The 22,876-nt window shown below is 40.0% G+C and overlaps 2 protein-coding genes across 4 annotated transcripts; both read left to right on the plus strand.

Annotated features, from left to right (window-relative positions):
- Positions 1 to 402: 402 nt before the first annotated feature.
- Positions 403 to 12,134, plus strand: oclnb (occludin b). Its single transcript, XM_079362543.1, has 10 exons — positions 403 to 435; positions 1,612 to 1,799; positions 3,693 to 3,760; positions 4,517 to 5,207; positions 6,915 to 7,079; positions 9,348 to 9,463; positions 10,239 to 10,346; positions 10,495 to 10,666; positions 11,008 to 11,049; positions 11,373 to 12,134. Exons 3-10 carry the CDS (start codon positions 3,717 to 3,719, stop codon positions 11,469 to 11,471), a joined length of 1,437 nt encoding a protein of 478 aa, XP_079218669.1. The 5' UTR covers positions 403 to 435; positions 1,612 to 1,799; positions 3,693 to 3,716; the 3' UTR covers positions 11,472 to 12,134.
- A 739-nt stretch (positions 12,135 to 12,873) lies between these two features.
- On the plus strand, positions 12,874 to 22,239 carry gtf2h2 (general transcription factor IIH, polypeptide 2). 3 transcript variants are annotated; one of them, XM_079347641.1, is made up of 15 exons: positions 12,874 to 12,944; positions 14,054 to 14,189; positions 14,268 to 14,345; positions 15,156 to 15,192; positions 15,718 to 15,804; positions 15,885 to 15,935; positions 16,471 to 16,525; positions 17,794 to 17,899; positions 17,982 to 18,072; positions 18,175 to 18,370; positions 18,933 to 18,996; positions 19,121 to 19,224; positions 19,854 to 19,956; positions 20,972 to 21,011; positions 21,792 to 22,239. In XM_079347641.1, exons 2-15 carry the CDS (start codon positions 14,134 to 14,136, stop codon positions 21,900 to 21,902), a joined length of 1,179 nt encoding a protein of 392 aa, XP_079203767.1. In that variant the 5' UTR covers positions 12,874 to 12,944; positions 14,054 to 14,133; the 3' UTR covers positions 21,903 to 22,239. The 3 variants fall into 3 exon arrangements, with proteins under 3 accessions (XP_079203767.1, XP_079203766.1, XP_079203768.1); XM_079347640.1 differs by having other exon boundaries at positions 12,886 to 12,944; positions 14,129 to 14,189; XM_079347642.1 differs by having other exon boundaries at positions 12,905 to 12,953; positions 14,061 to 14,189.
- Positions 22,240 to 22,876: the final 637 nt, after the last annotated feature.

Raw genomic sequence — 22,876 nt, forward strand, 5'->3', positions numbered from 1 at the left:
TTTTAGACTTTTAATTTTCTTTCATCGGGTGAGAAAATATAGGCTTGGAAAGCAATGTCTATAATCTTGTCTTATTCCAATTTTTAAATTTCAATTTGAGTTTGAGCTCTTTTTCCAGAATAAGATTGTTTTATTGTAAAGAGAGCTTAATAAAATATAATATGACAAATTAATGTTCAGTAAGACCTGATGATTGCAGCCACAGAGGAAAACACATAATGTTGTATTGTATATTTCATGAATGTTTGGTGCTGGTAAATAATCTGTAGAAGACGTGAAGATCAGAAACCTTGCATGTTTAATGACTCAACTTGATGCTGCAGCTCTGCCTCACTCACTACACACCTGTGTCCGCCTCTAAAATGGCCGCTGGTGTCCCTGTGTCTTATACCTGTGCAGGTTGTCAGCCTGGAGGACAGGTTTTACTGAGCTTGGGTGTGTTTGTGTCTCTTTTTTTAGGTGTCAGGTTTTGCAGCACTGGAGGCGTTTTCCTGTTGATCTTATTCTGAAGACTGAAGCAGTGTGACGGCTTTTCAGGCCTCAGGTTACATCAGAACAAAAACGCAGAAGTGTAAAAAAAGAGAAATACTTTGAATTGAATTTCAAATCAAATGTACAGAAGTGCATACATTTAACCAAATTACAACAATCTATTTTATTAAGATGAAACAAAATGTTATTAATCCAGAAAATCAGGGCTGTTTTTCCTTTTTTAATTTCTTCTCATTTGTTTGAAAACCAGCAGATTTTAAATGTTCTCAATTGAATGCTTAAGTTAAATAATAGACTAATAGTTTACTCACTTTAAGATTTATAACAAGTGTTCCTGACACTTAAAGGGATACTTCACCCATTTACATGAAGCTGTGTATCATTAGAAACATGGTAGTAGTGTTGAATGGCCGTGAATCCAGCCCTCATTTTGCCCTGAGACGAGAAAAATGTGTTTTTCACAGCTTCATGCAAATGGGTGAAGTATCCCTTTAATATTAATACAACTCAGATCATTATTGAAATGGTTTAAAACAAAGTAAAATACAAACAAACATATCTGTAAAAGTAGATAACATTTGGAAAACCTCCAGTTGGTCTTGGAAAAGAGAAGACTAAACAATACAGGCTAACAAATGACACAAACTTCCAGATTTTAAAAAATGGAAAATGATGATTCAATAAGTAAAAGTTATGGAAGAACAAACTCTCGGATTATCTGTTCTGTTGTTATAGAATTAATTTAAACAAACACTGAGAAGCACTGGGAAAACAGTTTTAAAAAAGAGACAATATTAAAATGGAGCAGCTCTTTATATGATTTTAGCTAGTTGTTAAAAATTAGAGAAATAAAAAAGCAAATTTAAAAATAAAAAATATGGCCTACCCAATGAACATCTTAAAATATCGACAGTCACACTAAATGGAATAGCCTACTAACTAAATTAAAAAGCAGTGTTTTGACTCATTATGTGATATTAACAGTCACATGTTTGTCCATCCCTCACAGCAGAAACTCTGAACACGCTGAACAATAAAAGAGTAATTATGACTTTCGAGGGCTCGTTGGGAGTGAGAGTAAACCATACACCTGTCTTTATGTTGCTCTAAATGCTGCAGGAGGGGAAGAAAGGGAGACAGGTTCGTCCTGTGTGACCTGAGGAGGAGGAGGAGGAAGAAGAAAAGACCACGTGACGCGCACACACCTGTAGGCGCGTCTCTTTGTACTACCTGAGCGGTCGCGCGCTCAGTTGTTTGTGCGGATCGTCTGTCTCCTGTTGTCCGGATAACACTGTTCATCGTACGAGGTGAGTCCATTTAAAAATTAAAACAATATTAAACCGCGTTAAAACTGCAATTTGAGGATATCACTTAAAAAGAGACAACTAACCTTACGTGCACGTGTTTGTCTCGTGGGTTTACAATAAATATCCTATCCATCTTAAAGGAAACACTTTGTCTGAAATGATCTTGAGTGTCAGCTGCATGATGGGTTCATACATTTCTTTTTTACTGTAGGCGACATGATGTGAAGAAGCAGCTATAGCTCTCATTTAGCGGATTGGAGGCTCTGTATGAAGAATGTGTTTTAAAACATCCCTCCTGCTTGACTGTGGAGTGACTAGTTTCAGTGTGAAACCAGTTAACCCTGCTCTCTCTCTGACTTATCAGCTGATCATGTTTGAAACAGACAGACTCTGTATGTGTGTCAGTATCTCTCCACCCACTTTAGCTGCTGCTGTGTTTTTACCACAAACATCAGGAGACATAGGAGCAGCAGGCTCACCTCAGCAGGAGGCTATTTGGACTTCATTCAAGCCAGATGTCCATCAAAGAGTTAGAAAAAGTCAATGATGTACAGATTATCACACATGTTGTACAGTGAATGAATGTCTTCCTGTATCCTCTGAGCAGCCTCCACTTTACATCCTGAAGCAACACTGCAAAAAAAACACAACAACAACTTCAATCTGAATGAGTGTGTTTGTCTAACTTCTAACCCAAAGTATCTCATTGCCACAAATATAAGCTGCATTTACCAGACAAAAATCGTATTTGGTTATCTAAACTACAACTAATTCAGGTCTTATATTTTGCTTTTTACATGTTTTATACCATTACACTTCACTGAAAAGTCAAGGCCTATAGTCTCTCTTACCAGCCTCCTGTTGCTGCACATAAAAGCTGCCCTCAATTAGAGGCACCTCTAAATGTTGAGTTAAAATAGTTTGTGTGGCTCAAAACTGAGCAAAAGCAGCGAGAAACAAAAATGTATAACGTGTGAAATTCTCATTCTTGCTCAGAAAATCAGGGTTTTTTTTTCTTTTTTTAATTTCTTCTCATTTGTTTGAAAACCAGCAGATTTTAAATGTTCTCAATTGAATGCATAAGTCAATTAATAGACTAATAGTTTACTCACTTTAAGATTTATATCATGTGTTCCTGACACTTAATAGTAACACAACTTAGATCATTATTGAAATGGTTTAAAACAAAGTAAAAAAAACATCTTTAAAAGTAGATCATACTTGGTAAACCTCCAGTTGGTCTTGGGAAAGAGAAGACTATAAAGCTTGTTTTTTATTATCTCTCCTAAGCCTGGAAGTTTGACAAAATAATTCTTCATCTGAAGTCTGTTTAAACTGTATTGTCAGTGACATCCATCAATTTATCAAAGATTTGATTTACCTTATTCATCTTATTCTATCAAACCATCACCCTGATTGGTACATTTAAAACGTTGATATATATTAAAATATATATTTACCTTTTTATTTTAATTGTTTGATTATTGACTTTATAATTATTTTAAAAAATGTGTCTCTTCAGAATAAACAGTGCTGATTTAAAGTAATGAATGAACGCTGCATGTGGAGAAGTATTTAAAGTAGATCGTGAAAGCTTTAAACACAAACAAAAGATCATCAGTTTGATTTTTAACCAAATGCTGCAGGGACGGCTGTATTGTTCTGTCTTTTAACAGTTCACAGGAGTTTTCCTGTTTTTCTGTCATTCCAAGAAATGACTCAGTATTTCTTCAAATGCTGTTGTTGTGGTATCAAAACGGGGTTCAACATTTTTTCATTGTTTTTGGAATCGTTGTTACTGGACTCTCCTTTTATATCGTACCCATATCGAAAGAAATAAGATGCCAATATGTTTTCAGGACTAACAGCGGTGTGTGTTCTTTAAATTTACAGGTAAAGTTCCAGTTTCACGTCATCATGCCTAGAAACCATCGACCGTACAAGTCGAGCGGCAGAGAACAGTACGTCCATTTTTCTTTCTCTTATGAACTGTTCCCTCGTGCCTCGAGCGTTTGTCTGAACTTCAGACCTCTGTGGGGAAACATCGTCAACAGAATGTTTATCTCTTTAGATAACTGGTGTTTTATTGTTTGCAATAATAAATAATTTTCTAATTGTAGTACTTATAGGAAACAATGATTTTATTTATTCTGAAGTTAAAATGTGTTTTTCTGTTGTTAAACTATGAATGAACTTAATTTTGTTGAATTTTCGGATCTTATTCTGACAATCAATGCTTCTTTGAATGCTTCAATGCTCGTTACTTTAACCATTTGTCCTTTTCTATGGAAGCCCTGAGAGGACACACATCTGTACATTTTATTTAGGTTAGTCTTAAAGTGCTGACAAGTAAATTTCAGTTCCGTTATTTTCAAGCACACAGATTTATCTCTCTATTTCAGGATGACATCGCGACTTTTCCTGCGATAACGACTTAGTTTCAGTCATTTTCTGGAGATTTTGAAAAACAAAACTGACCCTCTTAGTGCTAATTTTCTGCAGAGAAAACAACCAAATAAGAATCAGGTGTTTGGTATTTGGAATATGTTAGTGTAAAATAAAAAAATAATTTTAAATAAATTCAACGAAAAGGTCTTAACCTCTCCCTCTTCCTTTTCTTCCTGGTCTTTTCTTTTTCTATTCTTTTCCTCCTCTTCATCCTGATGTTTTCTCTCCTCCTCTTCATCCTTCATTATCTCTTCTCTTCTCCTCCTCAGTCACAGCAGCAGACACCGACACAGCGAGTTCATGTCTAACCCCGCCTTCTCCTACTACCCTGGAGAGAAGTTACTGCACTTCTACCGCTGGACGTCTCCTCCTGGTGTGATGAAGATACTGAGCATTATCATCATCATCATGTGTGTGGCTGTGTTTGCGTGTGTGGCCTCCACACTTGCCTGGGACTATGACATGGGCCTGACGGGTCTTGGTGGCGGAGCCGGCCTGGTTCCTGGTTTCGGCGGCTCGTATGGTGGCGGCTCGTACGGTGCCGGCTCTATTGGCGGAGTGTATGGCAGTTCGTATGGCGGGGTTGGAAGTAGTTACGGAGGAAATCAGCAGATGGATCCAAAAACTGGAAAAGGTTTCATTATAGCCATCGCCGGCATCACCTTCATCACGGTGCTCATCATCTTCGTGTTGGTGGTTTCCAGGCAAAGTACTGCCCAGAAACCAAATTTCTACCTCGCCACCGCAATCATCTGCGCCATCCTGGCATTTCTTATGATCATCGCCACCATCGTGTACCTGGTGGCCGTGAACCCGACCGCTCAGTCCACAGGCTCCATCTCTTACAGCTACATCCAGCAGCTGTGTGCCCAGTTCCAGAACCAGAACCAGGCCCAGGCCCAGACGGGCCTCTTCATCAACCAGTACCTGTACCACTACTGCGTGGTTGAGCCACAGGAGGTACGGCACGCTGTTTTATCTTTTGGGTTGCAAAGTTACTCTGCTTACACTAAAAAGCTTTTCTACAAGCTCACAAAAGCCTTTTTCACAGATGCGCCGCAAAGAATTTAAGAACATTTCAGTCGGCTGCTCCGGGTCAGTTCAAATTTAAACTCTGTATCACAAGTCCTGACAAATATTATACATAAAACATTATGTCCCCGTGTTTCAACAGTCGCTGTCCTGGTTTCAACCAATCCAAATACCAAAACAATACACCATGCTTGCAACACTGATTTATCTGTTTCTCAATCAATGACGAGGCTGTTTCTGTTTTAACCAATAGTAAAGCACCACCAGTAACAGGTCAACACTGTTGTATGTGTCAGTCTGTGTCAGGCTGTTGTTTAGCTAGCCCAGCTAATCATAATAACAGGACTGGTAGGCTAGCTGTAATGACGAAAAGGAAGTGAGTGTTTTGTAAACACCTCCAGTTTGTGTCCTTTATCAGGGAGACACACAAAACCATATTCAAATGAGCAAATGCAAACGGTGGGTACAGGCTGGAAGTAGCACCTTTGGGACCTTCAGTGTGGCAGACAACCAAACTTAAGACTGCTCAGGAGTGCACCTTTACCAACTAGTGTGACCAGTGCAGGTCTTTCATATGACAATAGACACATGAACATGTTCTACTGTATTACACAAATGCAATCGATGGTTTGGTTGATCTTGGGAGACATGATTTTTCATCTGCTGCAGCACTTTCCATGGTGCCGAGAGGTGCACTGATGGAAAAATCCAATTAGCTTATACATGTGGTGGGCAACATTAAAGTGTCCCTGAAGACGGTACAGGGGGGGAATCACTTCCTTCCCCCCATCATGCCCCAGAAACATTCAGATTAAAGGTGAAACGGCACATGGGTGTAAATATCCTGGCTGGAGATGGCAGTCACAGGGGCTACAGATTCATCTACTGGTATTAATCAAATTTGATTTGCTTTAAAGAGAACATATTATACCCCTTTTCAAACCTCCTCCCTGTGCTGTGCTTTGGTCAAAATATAACATGAAGGAGGTTTTAACCCTGTAGAAACCAGCTCTCTCAGAACGCTCTGTTTTGGTGTGTGTCTCTTTAAATGCAATGACCCGCCCCAAAAAAGCTCTAACCCCACAGGGCTGCAGTCTTTAAACCCAAACACCAATTTAGATGCTTCTAACATAACTTTTTTTTATGAATTATCCCGAATTTCCTTTTTTTCCTTTTGATTTTCTGTACATCGTTTTTTTTTGTGCTTTAAAAAGTTTCTTTGGATTAGCTTCTTTTTCTGAGCGGTAATGAGCAATTCATTTATGGTAATTAAAATGTATCAAAGTTATTTGAATGACTTACTAATATTAAACATTCAAATTCATTCAGATAAATAACATTCGTAATTTGCAAGTTACGGTACATTAAATATGTCACTGATGGAAAAACAAATAGATGATAAGTAGTAGATTCAATGAAAAGAATAATAAAACTGTTTAAAGGTTTGTGATGATTAACGTCAGCTCACCTTGACTTGACACAGTAAATGTACTAAAATATCGGGCTACGTGTGAGCAGCTTGTGTTCATGCAGCTCAGCTGAAATATTTGGATTCGTTTCAGGAGTTTTGTGCAAATGTCAAACTACGAATAAATCATTTCCTCTGGCTGATGTTGAGTCCCGCTCTCCCCTCAGGCCATCGCCATCGTCTTGGGCTTCCTGGTGTTTGTGGCTCTCATCATCCTGCTGGTGTTCGCAGTGAACACTCGTAACCAAATCAGGCGCTACGGCCGGGAACGTGTCCTGTGGGAGGAGGTGAGGGTCATCAGTGAAGGTCCCCACAACAGCGTCGGAGAGTGGGTGAGTGTGTTTTAATTTGTGTGGCCGTTATCTGACTGACATGTCTGTTGTTGTGATGAGCTGTCATCAACGATAAGCCTCCTGAACAGAATAGCAAGTGAAACTTTTACAAACCAGCAGCTTGTTTTGAGTGTTTTTAATAAAACGTACTGCTGAACAATGATGTCATAGGAGCAGAAACCTCAAATAATAAAGGTATGAAGAGAGGAGAGGTGAGTGTGTGTTTAGATAGGAGAGTGAAAGGAAACTAAGACGAGCATAATCAAATTAGTTTGTGAAACATACTTAGAATTAAACAGAGAATAAAGCCAAATGAGTATGTATGTAACTATAACTTGGCTTTAGTTTTTTTGGCCCATTGTCTCTTAAATGTGTTGTTAAAATCTAGTAAAAAAAAACAAAAAAAACGTTGCGCTTCTTGATCTTTGGGACTTTGCAAAAATACATCTTTGGCAAACGTGTTTTTAAACAAGCTTGATGATCTCCATGCAGCCATGAGGTCCACTGAGGGATCAATATCCTGCAGCTATGATCATGTACAAATACAGTTATTTTTCTAAGAAAACAAACATGCAAGAGAACATTAAACGTTAAAAAAAATCTGACACAACCCTGAAGAAGATGCAGAAACAACGTGACTTATTAGTTTAGTCAGTGGACGAACATAGGTGTGTGTGTTTGTGTGTGTGTGTCTTTTGTCAGGTGAGGATGGTTTCATTTGTAGTTTCTGGGTGTGGTCTTTTGACTCACTCTCATTTGCAGCGTGTTTGTTGTGCTGTCAGATGATGTGTACAAAATCTGTTAGAATATCTGAACCACGCTGAAACCCTGGAGGGTACATGTACAACAGAAGAGGACAGTAAAGTGTCTCCAGTGAAAGTGTCTTCATGTGTTGTGTGCGTGTGTGTGTGTGTGAGGACAGGGACATGTTTTAAGTTTTAACTTCAGTTTTCATTCCAGCTGTGTGACGTTTCCCAGCACACAGCTTTTGTGACTGACAAACGTTGTCTCAGCTTCCTCTTCATGCAGGGATGGGATCACAGGTATTCAGGCATGCAGGCAGAAGCGGACGGACCGGTCGGTCCAGAGAAAAAAAACACACACAGCTGAATGTTTATCATATGGAGAGTAAGGTTTATGAAGCGTTAAATAGAGCCGCCTCAGGTAAACCTGACTGAATCCGCAGGCTAGACATTTTTTAAAAGGATGTAAATACAGTAAAGAGCCTGAAGTCTAAACGTGATGTGTTGTTGAATTTTAATATATTTAAGTTTATGACAAATGAAGGAATGACGATACTAGAAGCCTGTTGGCATATTAAAGACTGATCAAAGTAAGTAAGAGTCAGACCCTCCTCATTAAACTCTCCATGCTGATTGAATACCCAAGATTTTAAAATAGCAGCTGTTCTCGCCTGCAGCTCATAGATGTCAAACGACACGTCCTAATGAGAAAAACTACAACAGCAAAGAGTGCTCTTTGCTTCTTTTATTTGACTCCTGTAAATTGTCTTTTTTTCCCAGTTCTAAAGGATCTAAAGTCTCTTCTCAGCCACCCAAAGCTCGAAAGAGTTGATTTAAAGCAATACAGGCTGCTGCTTTATTCAGTGCTTTGACTGTTGTTGTTTTTTTTAAACTCGGTCTGTTTGTTTAAGAGCAAGAAAGCTCAATCATGAAATCTAATAAAATCCTTATACACCATGAACAATCATTAAAAGTATGGTTACAATGAAATTATAATTTTAGACTTTGATAGGACGGAGTAAACATCTAACGATATAAATACCTCTAACGATACCATGGCAACGTCAGAAGAAATCCTGAACACGCAGTATTGGGTTATTTCTTGTTTTTTTGCAAACCAAAAAAGTTGGCAACATTTAGTATAAAAGTAAAAAGTATTGTAACTTTGACATCCTTCATTTGAAAGACTCTGTTGATGAGGTTTACAGCCTGACATGCTGAGGCTCTGCAGCGACTCAGTCACAGTGGGAACAGACATGAAGAGCTGAGCGGAGTCGTAGACGTTCAGCTCTGTCTGCTATAAACATGCTGTCTTCATGCCAAATCTGATGACACGATCAAAATATATGTTTTAGACTTAAAAAAAAAAAAGCTGAGAGTCACAGAAGAGGATACACACGCACACACGCACACACACACTATAAAACGGATCATCTCTTGTGAGATGAGTGGAGTGTCACTTGAATGTTTTCTGCACTTGTGTCTTTACTCTGATAAGAACTGTTGGACCTGTCTCTCTTCTCAGGTGAGTAAAGTGTCTGGTGACCCCGAGGTGCCTTTGAACGACCCAAATCCTCATTTCAGGGGGTCCAGAGACTTTCTGGACCAGCTGGACAACAACAAACCTCTCTACCTGCCGGGGTGAGTTAAACATCAGACTCCCAGATATTTTTAACAAGCTGCACGTTTGAACGGCCGTTTTCTGCCCTCCTTCTTTATCCTGACCTTTTCAGACCAGAGCTGCATGAAGTCAGGCTAAACTGAACACAGCAGCAAATATCATGATAATAACTCTGACGTTTTTGTCATCATGAGCCTTACATTATAATAGACCTTTATCAGTTAAAATCCTGCTTCATACAGGTGAATAAAAGGTTTATAAGGGGTTAAAGCTGAACTGCTATTCTGTGCTGAAATATATGAAAAGTATTGATACTGCAATATAAAGTTCCCGGTGTGTGCTTTAAGGTTATATTATTAAAATTAATTAATTTTTTTATTGAATTAGATTAAAGAGAGAAAACATTTAGACTCTTTGGGTTATAAACATTTTAGACTAAAGCTGATCACATGCACACTGGTTCCTGTTGATCATTGAAACAGCAGGTGACTCGGTGTCTGTCTATCTGCTGCTATCAGGAGCTTTGATGTTGTGTAACAGCGTGTTTACACTCCAGCTCTGCTCTAAACGGGCAAAACATGACAAAATGTGGGCTCACTTTACCGGACTGTATTAAACAGAAGTAACAGTCGAATGCATTTATGAGACGCCACATTCTCTAATATTGTCTTCTCTGCATCTTTTAATATTTGACGAATAAAAATGTCGGTTTCTGCACCTCGATCTGACAAAATATGAGGCAGGGAACACAGTCCTAAAGGCTTGACATTAATGTTTACATTTTTATTTTTGCAGAGACTCAGATATCAGCAGCTCTGTGGGCTTCCTGAAGCCCAATCTGAGGGACTATGACCCCGGTATGGAGTCTGGAGACGACCTGGACGAGGAGGAGGACTTCAGCGTGTGAGTGAAATGAGAAGAATTTGATGTTCAGAGGTAGTAAGAATTGGGAGATTATCGACAAGGTGAAAGACGCTGTCTTTGACTTTGTTGAACTTGCATTTCATTTGCAAAGGTTTTCATGATGATTGAACTCCTTTGTCACCTGCAGTTTGTTTCCTTCCATCGTGGACGAACAAGAGCGTCTGAACTACAAGCGAGAGTTTGATAGGGACCATCAGGAGTACAAAAGTCTGCAGGCCGAGCTGGACAGCATAAATCACGACCTGGCAAAGCTGGACCGGGATTTGGACCGACACGCCGAGGGCAGTCCTCAGTTTCTGGTGAGTCCGACTTTCTTCTGAAATAAAACTGTGCTCGCGCTGTGTGAAAAGTTCAAAACAAGAGACAAAATAACAATTGTTGTCACTTCTCATTAGTTACGTTTAAAATGTTGACTAACGGACTCCACACATGTCTCAGTCCTTTGATTAAGTGGGATGAAGTAAGAAGTTCTGATTAAAGACAATGTCGAGAGTTTACTCCTGTGCCTTTTGATAAAGTTACACATATCAACAGTGAACATTTCATCCAGTGAGAATTGAATGTTATACTTCAAGCATTTTGAGTTGATGTTTCCCTCTCTATGATGCAATTAAAAAAATATATTTCTTTCTAATCTCAGGATGCCATGGACGAATACACTAAACTGAAAAACATCAAGAAGGTAGGCGTCCATCTTATTTTCCAGCAGAATTTCTTTTAACTCCATTTAAATGTATATTCATTTGTATAGTCTCTGAAAACAGTTCACTTCTTGAACACTGCAGAGGTGCTCTTGAGCAAGACACCTCTGGTTTCAGGAACGCTCGCTGAGTGCAGCCCACTCAACTCTCGCATCGCTCTATTAGTGCACATCCTCAGGATGTTGTGTGTATTTCAGCCTGTCTCAATAACGGAGTGTAAAATTGAATTTCTCCTCGCAGGATTAATAAAGTCCATCTTCTTCTTCTTCTTCTTCTTCTTTTTCTTCTTCTTCTTCCCCTCCAGTCCCCACATTACGAGACAAAGAAGAAGAGGTGTAAATATCTGCGTTCCAAACTGTCGCACATCAAGAGGAAGATCAGCGAGTACGACCGCCGACCTTGAGTCCTCAAAATCACACAAATCTGCAGCTTCTCAGCCCGCTGTGTGAGAAACTGTTTGTTTGTTTTCAATCTGAATCAGTCAGAAGAAGTGTTCCCAAAGCGAGGGCGTGAAGGAAGTGTGCATTGTTTTTTATGACAGTCTTCAGCCTCTGTGAGTTATGTGAAGAAACATGAATTTTATTGTATTTGTTCCTCTCATGAAGTGACGTGAGAGAGGTGATGTTTTATTTTGGTACTTTTAATGAAGCACTTTTTGTGCTTCTTTTATTGCTTTTTATAAAAAAAAACCCCTGCGTGGCCGTTTCATGTGTACGAAGGCGACAATCAGAGGAGACATGGATCTGCATCAGAAGGAAGCTTGTAAATAATGTTGATTTTTAAACCTTTGAAAACAGTTTCAGATTTTCTGTTCGAGGTTTCTTAGAGATGTTTGAACTGTTTTTTGTACATGTGAAAACTCTTTCACATCTCTCATTTCTACTGTCTCAAAAGCAAATGAACAACTCCTCTCCAGCCGTGTCAACAGATGTTATTGTAAAGGTTTTCTGCATATAACTCTTATTTTTATCTAAATTGCTGATGTATATTTCCGTTTTATCTGTTGTAGCATGATTTGTTTTGGAGAAAGCAGGTATAAGCTTTGAATAAAACCACTTCAGCTATCGATGAGCTGCTTGCCTTGTGTTTTGAAACATGAATGACCTGCCCAGCTATTTATTTATTAATTTATTCATGTACTTATTTGTGGTTTATAGGGACATGTACAATATGCATAAACAACCTGAAAATATCCTTGTAAGTAACTGTGTAGAGAGAATACTAATTTACAAATCTCAGTCCTGAGGAGGGTTTATGTATGAATAACAGACTAAAACAAAAAGTGGGCACAGATAGATGCAATATGGACATTTAGCAGGGACATAGCAACAGAAATACATAAACTGTAATCAGGCATATTATTTCTATTATTTACCACTAGTAGACTAGTGTAGTTAAATATTAATTTAATATATATATTATTATTATTACTTTTATTCAGGCTTACCAGGAAAATCGAGCTGAGATTAGAAATCTCAAGGCAGCACACATAAACAAAAGTTTCTGACGAACAATTATCAGCCTTACATACAAATGAAATACAAACAAATATGATTGTAATTCATTCAAAGACAGCAAATATTTATAATACATCTTTCCATATGTTTTCCCCCAAGTCATTTAAAACACTTTCAAGTCATTCAATCAGAGCAGCTCATGAAGAGTCGAGGCTTGGGTTATTAGTTTCATGTAAAGGGAGCAGCAAACTAAATCAGTACAATATCATGTTCACAGTGTGTTTATCTCTGTGTAACCTTATTTATTACTGGGCGGATAACATTGTTAGAGAGCATGTTTCTGTCCGGAAACAAAAACCCGCTGAACCAGCCGGCGTTCAGTCGACCAATCAGAGCAGAGAAGAGCTGCAGCGCATCAGGTACATGTTGTGGTTTTAATCAGATCAGTGAAACACTTTCTAATTATTGTTTCTCTCTAATTATTAAGTTGTGAAGTCTGTAGATTTTACTTATCAAAACACCACTCCAGGTCGAGTTTGTATCTGTTTAATTACATTTATTTACTCAACAGCGCTGAGAGCTAATAGTTAGCTTGTTAGCTTTTGCTAAGTTAGGTTATTATTATTATTGGATAATAATAATTATTATAATATATAGATTAATGTGAAGCACAGTATGATATTTACTGACTGTACAGCCATGGTTTAGACATACAGGTAGTTTCTCTTTGTCATTTCTACCTGTGTTTGTAGATGTTTCTGCTTTGAGCCTTTTTGTACTTTTTACGTTTTTTTCTCTTATTTTTATTTATTGATTGAAACAGCTGCATGTTTGGCTGCACATTAGAGTCCAAGACAAATCTCCACAAAAATCTGTTTTCATAGATGACCAAACCTTATTTAGTCACTTTAATGTTTTATTTGACCTTAAAGACTTAGACAAAATAAAATCATGTTCTTATCCGATCATTTCGTTTTAAAGGCAATGACAAGTTCAGCCTGGACTGTTTTTAGTTATGCTTAAATAGTTTGTTTCTTCTCTGTGAAGTTTTACTAAGGACTCAGTATTGATTTTAGTAACCATAGCAACATGATACGGTTTACTTTTAATAAGGATATAATGATTTAGGATACTGGGTTCACTTAATTAGCCTTGTAAAATAATCTATAAATGTAGATTTATGTGACACTGGGTCACGTCAGACTCATCCTTTACGTTTTATTTTAGTTTAACTTTGATCCTTGTGAAAAGCACTGTGCACGTTATGTTACCCAAGAACAACTTTTTACTTCCTGCTTACACCAAACTAATGTCTTACTAGAATTTTGAATAACTTTTCCATCAAGACATCAATAAATTGTTTGGTTTGCCTGGAGTTTGCTTTTTCTGAAACATGTTGTTTTCTCTTATTGACTCATTGAGCGTCAGGGCGAACTCCCCTCACAATGAAACAGAATAGCGTTTGTTTCTCTCTTTGTGCGTCTTTGAACAGAAGCGTTTGCCCTGACTCATCTCGTGTGTCTTACAGCCCGGAGCAGAAGACGTGTGTTCATGTGAAGCTGTTGTTTTTCACATCGTTGGTTCGGTGTTTTTTGATCGGCAGACAGAATGGACGAAGAACCGGAGAGAGCCAAGCGCTGGGAGGGCGGCTACGAGAGGACATGGTAAAGCTGTGTGTTTTCATGTGACGCCACACTGGATGTGTACAGTATGTGTAACTTGTTGTTGTTGTGGGTGTGCAGGGAGGTCCTGAAGGAGGACGAGTCCGGATCACTCAAAGCCACTGTGGAAGAGATCCTGTTCCAGTCCAAAAGGAAAAGGTGATAGAGTGCATGCATGCAGTTACTCTGTCGGAGTTTAAAAGTCAATAATGGTTATATAATCTGGCCCTCTGGGTAAAATTAAGAAGAGAATTAAGAAAAGAGCAGGTAACAAGACCATGCTCATCGTTCTGTTTACAAAAAGCAGGTAAAGGACCTTACTTATTGCTATATTACAAGAGCCCCTCTTAATCCGTCATAGCGTGGCAAGAAAAAACTTCCTTTTAACTGGCAGAAATAAGGTCGTTCACTGATTCTTTATATGAAGCTTGATGTTTGCAGTGGTGTTGATCTGCTTTGTTTTACATGAAGAGACAGCGAGCTGAGGGACTGATGTGAGGGAGACTTTTCTATCTAACGCTCACCACTGATCTAAAGATGACTGCTCTCTACTGGGCGGCAGTAGCTCAGTCTGTAGGGACTTGGGTTGGGAACCGGAGGGTCGCCGGTTCAAGTCCCGGCACGGACCAAGTCCGGAAACTGGTCTGGTAGCTGGAGAGGTGCCAGTCCATTTTCCTGAGCACTGCCGAGGTGCCCCTGAGCAAGGCACCGAACCCCAAAACTGCTCTGGAGCGCTCGCTGTGGGCAGCCCCCTCACTCTGAGAGCTCTCCATTAATGCATGTCACTAGAACCCTGTTTGTGCATGAGTGTGTATCTCGGCCTATGTGTGTGTTAGACAGAGTGTAAACCGAATTTCCCCTCGTGGGATTAATAAAGTGTAAATTATTATTATTATTATCTCTGATGAAGTATGAAGAACTATTGTTATTGTAACTCCAGAGTCAGCTGCTGCTGTGTTTTCCTCACAGGGTGATAGAGAGCCATGGACAGGTGCGGCTGGGGATGGTGAGTGACTTCTGCCTCGCTCTCTAACTTTGTGTTTCACTCAGAATCAGAGAAATTCAAATCAATCACTTTGAATGCAAACGTCTTTCACAGCACACGCGCTCTGTAACGTATTGTAAGGTTGGCAAATCAGCCTTTCCCTTCATCTATAATGACAGTAAAGGCTGACTAGTTGGATTGTTCACTGATTTTGAAGGTCGTTTTTTGGAGCATATATCAGAAAAAGACACTTTGAGTCTCTACAAAATGTTGTTTATCTTTTTTTAGTTTTTTTCTTTTGACCTCACCATGCGTTAGGCTAACTGCTCATGAATCATCATTAGCAGCCTCACGAAGGTTTCTTTAAGATGTAAGGTTAATAAAATGCTCATTGGATCGCTTCATTACTTTTAATGTTTGGCGCTCACAGCTCTGGACTGAAGGCAGATGACAGGAAGTGAACTTTTAGCGTGAGCAGCTAGAATAAAGTCTCAGTGTCTCGTTCCTGAGCACGTGTCCGTGTTAAACGATGTCCTCCGCGTCCAGATGCGCCACCTCTACGTGGTGATCGACTGCTCGAGAAGTATGGAGGACCAGGACCTGAAGCCGAACCGCCTCACCGCCACGTTAAAGGTAAATCTTTGAGCTCACAGCGTCAGTCCAGAACGTTCAGTACGGTCCGCTCACTGCGTCCTCTCTCCGCCTCTCTGCAGCTGATGGAAGCCTTCGTCGACGAATACTTCGACCAAAACCCCATCAGTCAGGTACGTTTCACACTGAACAAGCGTTACAGTTTCACCCAGTCAAAATGAAACCTCTGTTAGTGTTATGAATGCAGGTTTAAGTAAAGGACTGAATCATGTGCTGCGTAGCGGGAGGGGAGGTGCTGCACCCCTCACAACTCTCCTCTTATCTTTGTAAAGGACATTTTAAGATTGTTTTATTCTTATTAAACAATTCCAAGCCGACATGTCTGATGATTTTTAATTTTCAGACATGATTTATATATTTTAACTGAAACAGATAATTGGTTGTTTCTGTAGGTCTGTGTTTTGTTTTCTGTCATGGTATCAAGCCCCTTTATTCCTCTGAGTGGTTTGTAATGTATTCATGTTGTCATGTCCGGCTCCTCATGGACAGTTATATATGTAAATATATATTTTTATTCTTTAAGTTTAAATGTACTGAACAACAGTCACTAGGAGACAAACGCAGAGGAGCTGGTGGCCTCCTGCAGACAAACGTGATGCGATGATAAACTGAAGTTTGTTTGTGACTCTGTGTGTTTCATGTCCGCAGGTCGGCATCATCACCACAAAGAATAAACGAGCCGACAAGCTGACGGAGCTGGCAGGTGAGGAGTTCACTGACCCGGACAGACACACTCCGTCTCTCTGTTTTATCCCTGCACATAATAGGAAACATCTGAGATCAGTGTACGCTGTCCTCAGTCTGAAAAGATAGAAGAAGTTTTATAAACGTGTATTTCATTTATTTTTGTAACTCCGTGAATCTCCTTTCCAGTAAAACAACGTGAGTTTAGGATTGACTTTGTTACATTTCCTACAGACTCGATATTTTCTTTTCACATAGACGACTTTTCATTGTATTTGGCTGTGCTCTGAATGAGCTCTATTTAACAAACATATACTTTCAAATCAAGACAAAGGTCCCTGCACTCGATGGTTCTGACACTTATTCATGCATCCGTTTCATCTGTTTATTTTATTCTGTTCACGCAAGAGCCCGACCGATGACTCAGCCCGCCGCTTATATCAGTTGATATCAGTATTAATTAATTATTACTGACTATCAGTTAATTTCATCACAGATATGCGCTGATATTATTCGATACAGCATTTAATTTGAGTTAAATGACACCATCAGTTCTCTGTCTGGCTGTCACCAGCAGAGGGCGCTATATATGAATCACAACAAGCGTCCTCACTCTCCAGAGTGTCGCAGGTACATGCACAGTTAGTTTCCAGTTGATCGACCGTCTTGTTTTTGCTAAATATCTTTTCCAGAAGTGTTTGATAACTGCATCGAAGAGATGAACACAAGACGTGTCAATCTATCTCCACAGATCAACCACACAATCTGTGATTAACAACTTCTCTGCTTAATATCTACGTCAGCCTAAAAAAACCTCCTTCAGGCTCTCGTTTCGAGCAGCACGCTGTAGAGAGGCATCCCTCCTTTTCACTCTGACGTAGACAAGGAACGAAAAGGTACAGGAAGCAGAAACACTTTTAAAGAAGCCCTTTGTACAAGAAGAAAAGTAAAAAAATGACATCACAGTTATGCACTTTGGTGAAAACAGGTAAAATTGTTATCATAAATACAATGCATATTTGGATGGGGGCGAGCGGTGCCTCCTGAGGTTACGTTAAAAAAACAACATGGAAATTGCAGGTGAAGCCACAGAGTCTGCTATACAACGCTGTAATGAGAGTATTTGCCTTTATATCAGTGCTGGGTGGAGTTCAACAGAATCACTCTGTCAACAAAAGAACGAAGAACAACTTACTGACAAACAGGAAACAGAATGCAGTGTTGTAATGTTTAATTGCGTGCACATTCAATGTTATGTGACGTGTAACATTTTTGTTTTACCGTCAGGAAATCCAAAGAAGCACACGGCTGCTCTGAAGAAGGCCGTGGACACCGTGTGTGGAGGAGAGCCGTCACTTTATAACTCTCTGAACCTGGCGACACAGTCACTGAAGTACGTTCTGCGTGTTCATGTTCCAGTTTTCTTTATGGTGATAAGCCGTCGGTAAGCTTTACATGCCTGTCTCTGTATGAAGGCACATGCCCGGACACACGAGCAGAGAGATCCTGATCGTCCTCAGCAGCCTCACAACGTGTGACCCAGCGAACATCTACGAGCTCATCAAGGTGAACTTCAACACCTGCAAACCCTCACGTCGACGTCCACAGTCACCAGTCCGTTCCAGTATATCTGTAATCGTGTAATAAATGTCCCTCCTCCTCCGACAGACTCTGAAGTCTCTGAAGGTTCGTGTGTCGGTGGTCGGCCTGTCAGCGGAGGTGCGGGTTTGCACGGTACTGACCAGAGAGACGGGCGGATCGTATCACGTCATCCTGGACGAGAGTCACTTCAAAGAGCTGCTGATGCTGCACGTCAAACCTCCTCCGGCCAGCTCCTCGTCAGAGTGCTCTTTGATACGAATGGGTCAGTGCCCACAGTTACCTTCTTCAGACTGCAGTCAGACTCCAGAGGAACTGATAAATACCTTGATTTCTTGATCACTGACAATAATCACTTATAGGTCACATGTTATACTGAACAAGACAAAATCGTCTAGGAGCTAAACTAGCTTTAAACGCTGTGTCTGTCCACGCCTCTCTCTGGAAGGACTTGGGGGGGCTCTGGTCCTGTTTCATCAACAGACGGAGAGGATGGGCTTTTCACATGTAGAAGGACCAGGGACTCATATTAGTGATAGAAAAACATCTATTTTGCATATTATAGGACCTTATCAGAAATGTAGCGATTTATATATCCTGTATCTACATGCAGAAATGATCAAGTGTATCCTGAATTAGACTTAACATCTTTTCACATTTATTCTAAACACCCATAGACATACTTAGACAGAAGAGTAACTATTAACCAACAATTCATTTTTGTAAACTCAGTGAATAAGCAGTGTTTTCTCCTCATCTAGATTCATATCAGCATCTATTGAATAGGACTTTCAGACGCACTGAATTTGTATTTTGTGTTTGTTCAGGTTTTCCACAGCACATCATCGCCTCTCTCTCTGACCAGGATGCCAAGCCTTCCTTCAGCATGTCGTGAGTAAAAAAGTTTGGTATAAAGCATGTGGACAGGAGTTTGAGCGGCCATATTGGAATACGGTGAATTCTCTTTGTGATGACTTTCTCCTTCTCTCTCTCTCTCTCTCTCTCTCTCTCTCAGTCATCTGGACAGTAGCAGCGGTCCTGGTCTGTCTTTGGCAGGGTACTTCTGTCCGCAGTGTCACGCCAAGTACACAGAGCTCCCTGTGGAGTGTAAAGTCTGTGGTACGTCTCAGTTATCTCCCTTAGACATCACTAGAAGTACTGCAGTACTTTTACACTGCTTTAAAGGTCATGTATTATCCTCCTTTGCAACAAGTTTAAATAAGTCTCAAAACTCCTCAAATCATGTCTGTAAAGTTTCTTGTTCTAAATCCACTGTGATCCTGTATTTGATCATGTCTATAAACCCCTCTATTTCAGCCCTGCTCAGAACAGGCTGTTTCTGTGTCTGTAGCTTTAAATATGTAAATGAGCTGTGTCTGACCACGCCCCCTCTCTGGAAGGACTTGGACTTTAATGCACCATGTGTATGTAAATGTGGACTCATAGGGCAGAACAACCACTTAGCTGTGGGCGTGTCACCCACCTGGGGGAGGGGCTACTACCCTTTGTGATGTCATGAAGGAAGAGTCGACAAATGGCCTGTTTGAGCACACATTTTCTAAAAAGTGGAGCAGGCAAAAGATGGAGAGGATGGACTTTTCTCATCATTGGGGGGTTTGTAGACAGAGTAGAGATATGTTTGAAAAACATGGGAGTGTTTTGTATAATATTTGACCTTTAAAGGAGCGCTCCAACCAAGAGAAAAAGAATATCTTTAACTGGTGTTTGTATTGTCGGTTGTCTTCAAGGTTTGACTCTGGTGTCGGCCCCACATCTTGCCAGATCCTTCCACCACCTGTTCCCCCTCGAAGCCTTCACAGAGAGTCCTGTGGAGGAAGTTCAAGGAGACAGGTGATACAAACACACAGATAACAACTGTGTGTGTGTGTGTGTGTGTGTGTGTGTGTGTGTGTGTGTGTGTGTGTGTGTGTGTGTGTGTGTGTGTGTGTGTGTGTGTGTGTGTGTGTGTGTGTGTGTGTGTGTGTGTGTGTGTGTGTGTGTGTGTGTGTGTGTGTGTGTGTGTGTGCGCGCGTGTGTGCGCGTGTGTGTGTGTGGTTTCTGAAAGGAATAAATAAGATAAACATATAATAGTGTTAAACATAACATGCTTAACATCCTAAATAATGTTAGAAAGTTGCACTAAATAATTAAATGAAGCAGTCAAATATTAAGCAGAGGCTCATCACAAACTAGAAACCATAGCTGTATAAACCCATGTGATCTTAAGGGTCCATATTAACATCAAACGCTATGCAATTAACTCTAAACATGATGATTTAGCACTGATTAACTTTTAAATGTACGTACAATTTTAAATGTACGCACACAAAATGTAAAATCAAACAAAGTAGCACCCTTTTCTGTAACGCTGTCACTCTTAAAAAAATGAACTCTAAAATCTCTCCGTCAAACACTGCCAGACACTACGAAGCCATAACCTACCACTGTTGGAGGGGGGAGGTTTAGAGCAGTGGAGCTGGCCTTCTTTTTTTTTTTAAGTTTTATTTTTGTCCTTTTTGCCTTTATTTGAGAGGGAGGACAGTGGATAGAGTTGGAAAGGGGGAGAGAGAGCGGGGAGAGACATGCGGGAAATAGGCACACAGGCCGGACGCGAACCCGGGCCGCCCGCTCGCGAGGACTGAGCCTCAATACATGGGGTCGCGCGCACTGTCGCTGCGCCACCGGCGACCCCGGAGCTGGCCTTTTTAACAAAGAGATTGACAATTATATTACAGAGGACAACAAAAGGTTGAAATGTTTAAAGTCTGTACAATATGTGGTTTACTGAACAGCAGTCTGTATCCTCTGCTGGTGTTTTCTAATTTTACTGCCATGTGTATAAACATGTTGTTGTCCTGTGTCTCAGGTTCTGTCGAGCTTGTCAAGGAGAGCTGAAAGACAAAAGTGTGAGTAAAGCAGAAACACACTCCACCGTGTTACAAATAGTTAGGTTTCCTTGTCACTTTTTTTCAATCTGAAGGAGCTACGTCAGGTTTGAGAAAATTACTGATTTGATTATAGTGAATGACTGATTCCAAGTCATGTAAAAACTGCATTTGCCTTGAATATAAACCTCCAAATATAAAACAACCTCCCCCTACTCGGGAGCTAAGTTTTGGAAAAAAAAAAAAACTTTTTAAGGGCAAATCTTGTTTTTATAAAAGGCAATTTACATGAAAATACAATCACATTGAATAAAATGAGGTAGGCTTTTGTTTTTGACACCTGTAGACAAATAAAGTCATGTTTTCAATATCTTTGGGATTTAATCGCCACATTTCAGTATTTTTCAGAGAATGAACCTGTGGAGGTGTGATCAGGGAAGAGCTATTAAAGGACCAAATGTAACTCTGACACCTAGTGTTTAAAATGCGTACTGTAGTCCAAATTCGAAACATCAAAGGGAGCTGTCTCCCCGGCCCCCTCCTCCCTCGAGTCAGTGTGCACGCAGGCTAAACACTGAAGCTTCAGTGTTTAGCCTGCTCTGCATCAGTCTGCATTCTGACCTCCCTTCATTTTTCAAAAGCATCTCGTATTTATCCTAGTTTGAGCATGTTTGTGCTCATGGAGCTATTTCGAAAATGAAAGAATAGATAAAAGAAGAGAGTAATATTAAGTGTCTATTATTGCAGCTTCAGTCTCTTAATTCCTCTGTATTTATCTTTCTTTGATGTTCCTGCTTGTAGGTTTTTACCTGTCCAGTATGTCACAGTGTGTTCTGTATGGAGTGTGATCTCTTCATCCATGACTCCCTGCACTGCTGCCCCTGCTGTATCCACAGTCAGAGCGCCCCCTGAGGCTGGGAGGAGAACTGTCAGGCAGAGACTGAAACAAACTCAGTGGCCATATAATGGTGTTAAACCCAAACATCTGGATGATGCACACAGGGACATCCCAATGTTTACAGAAACAATCAGTTCCAGAAGTCCAGGAAATATTGGAGAGCTCTGTGAGAAACCCTTCTGATCCGCTGCACTGTTTATCTGCTGGTCTAAAAGCACACTTTGTTTTTTGTTTTTTTTACTCCTATAAGGAGCAGTCTGTGTGCATTGTTTTACATACATTTGTACTACAGTCCCGTTTTTGTCAAAATTGCAGTTTTTTTGCAATAAAAAAAAACATGTTTTGTACTTATTGAAATGTCTTAAACAGTAACTGATTGCTCTCTCTGAACTAATGTTATTTTTACAGTCTATGGTCAACATCAGATGCTTCAGCTCCAGTAAATTAGAGGGACACCAACATGTCCTTCCATTGAGAACAAGTCTTTGAAATGGATTTGGGTCCTCACATAGGAAACATTTATTTTGAGAATTAGGTTAAAATTTAAAGTTATTGTCAAACTATGACAGTGAAGCTCAAATAATTAAATTCAGGTCCCATTTTATATTGTTTAAATAAAGTTAAAATGAATGGATTTGGGGCACTAGCGGCCTGGTAGCTGGTTTGTGCGCTCTCAGGGCAGATTTGGGTCCAACCTGTGGCCCCTTTGTCCCTCGTCCCTCCTCAATCGCTCTCCCTTATTTCCAGACTCTATCCACTCTCCTGTTGCTCTTGTGAAGGCTTAAAAAGCCCCAAAATGAATAAAAAATAAACAAAAATGTATTGATTCAAGTTGACAATGTTAGAAGAAAGTTGAACTTCATGCATTTAGTTGTTGCTGGACACAAGCAAAAAAAAAAAAACACCTGAGGGATAATATTAAGCCAGAGTAGAGAAGTTTTACAACAGTGTTTCTATGGAGGCTGAAAGACAAGCATCACAACATTTA

Source organism: Symphodus melops (assembly GCF_947650265.1).
Source record: "Symphodus melops genome assembly, chromosome: 1".
NCBI classification, from domain to species: domain Eukaryota; kingdom Metazoa; phylum Chordata; class Actinopteri; order Labriformes; family Labridae; genus Symphodus; species Symphodus melops.

What these genes read in the sequence shown, in the direction of transcription:
- oclnb (XM_079362543.1), top strand. Translation starts at nt 3,717, where the DNA reads ATGCCTAGAAACCATCGACCGTACAAGTCGAGCGGCAGAGAACA. An exon ending in GCGTGGTTGAGCCACAGGAG is followed by an intron (nt 5,208 to 6,914) that starts GTACGGCACGCT and finishes CTCTCCCCTCAG; the next exon opens with GCCATCGCCATCGTCTTGGG. An exon ending in AAACCTCTCTACCTGCCGGG is followed by an intron (nt 9,464 to 10,238) that starts GTGAGTTAAACA and finishes TTATTTTTGCAG; the next exon opens with AGACTCAGATATCAGCAGCT.
- gtf2h2 (XM_079347641.1), top strand. Translation starts at nt 14,134, where the DNA reads ATGGACGAAGAACCGGAGAGAGCCAAGCGCTGGGAGGGCGGCTACGAG. An exon ending in ACCAAAACCCCATCAGTCAG is followed by an intron (nt 15,936 to 16,470) that starts GTACGTTTCACA and finishes TCATGTCCGCAG; the next exon opens with GTCGGCATCATCACCACAAA. An exon ending in CAAGCTGACGGAGCTGGCAG is followed by an intron (nt 16,526 to 17,793) that starts GTGAGGAGTTCA and finishes TTTTACCGTCAG; the next exon opens with GAAATCCAAAGAAGCACACG.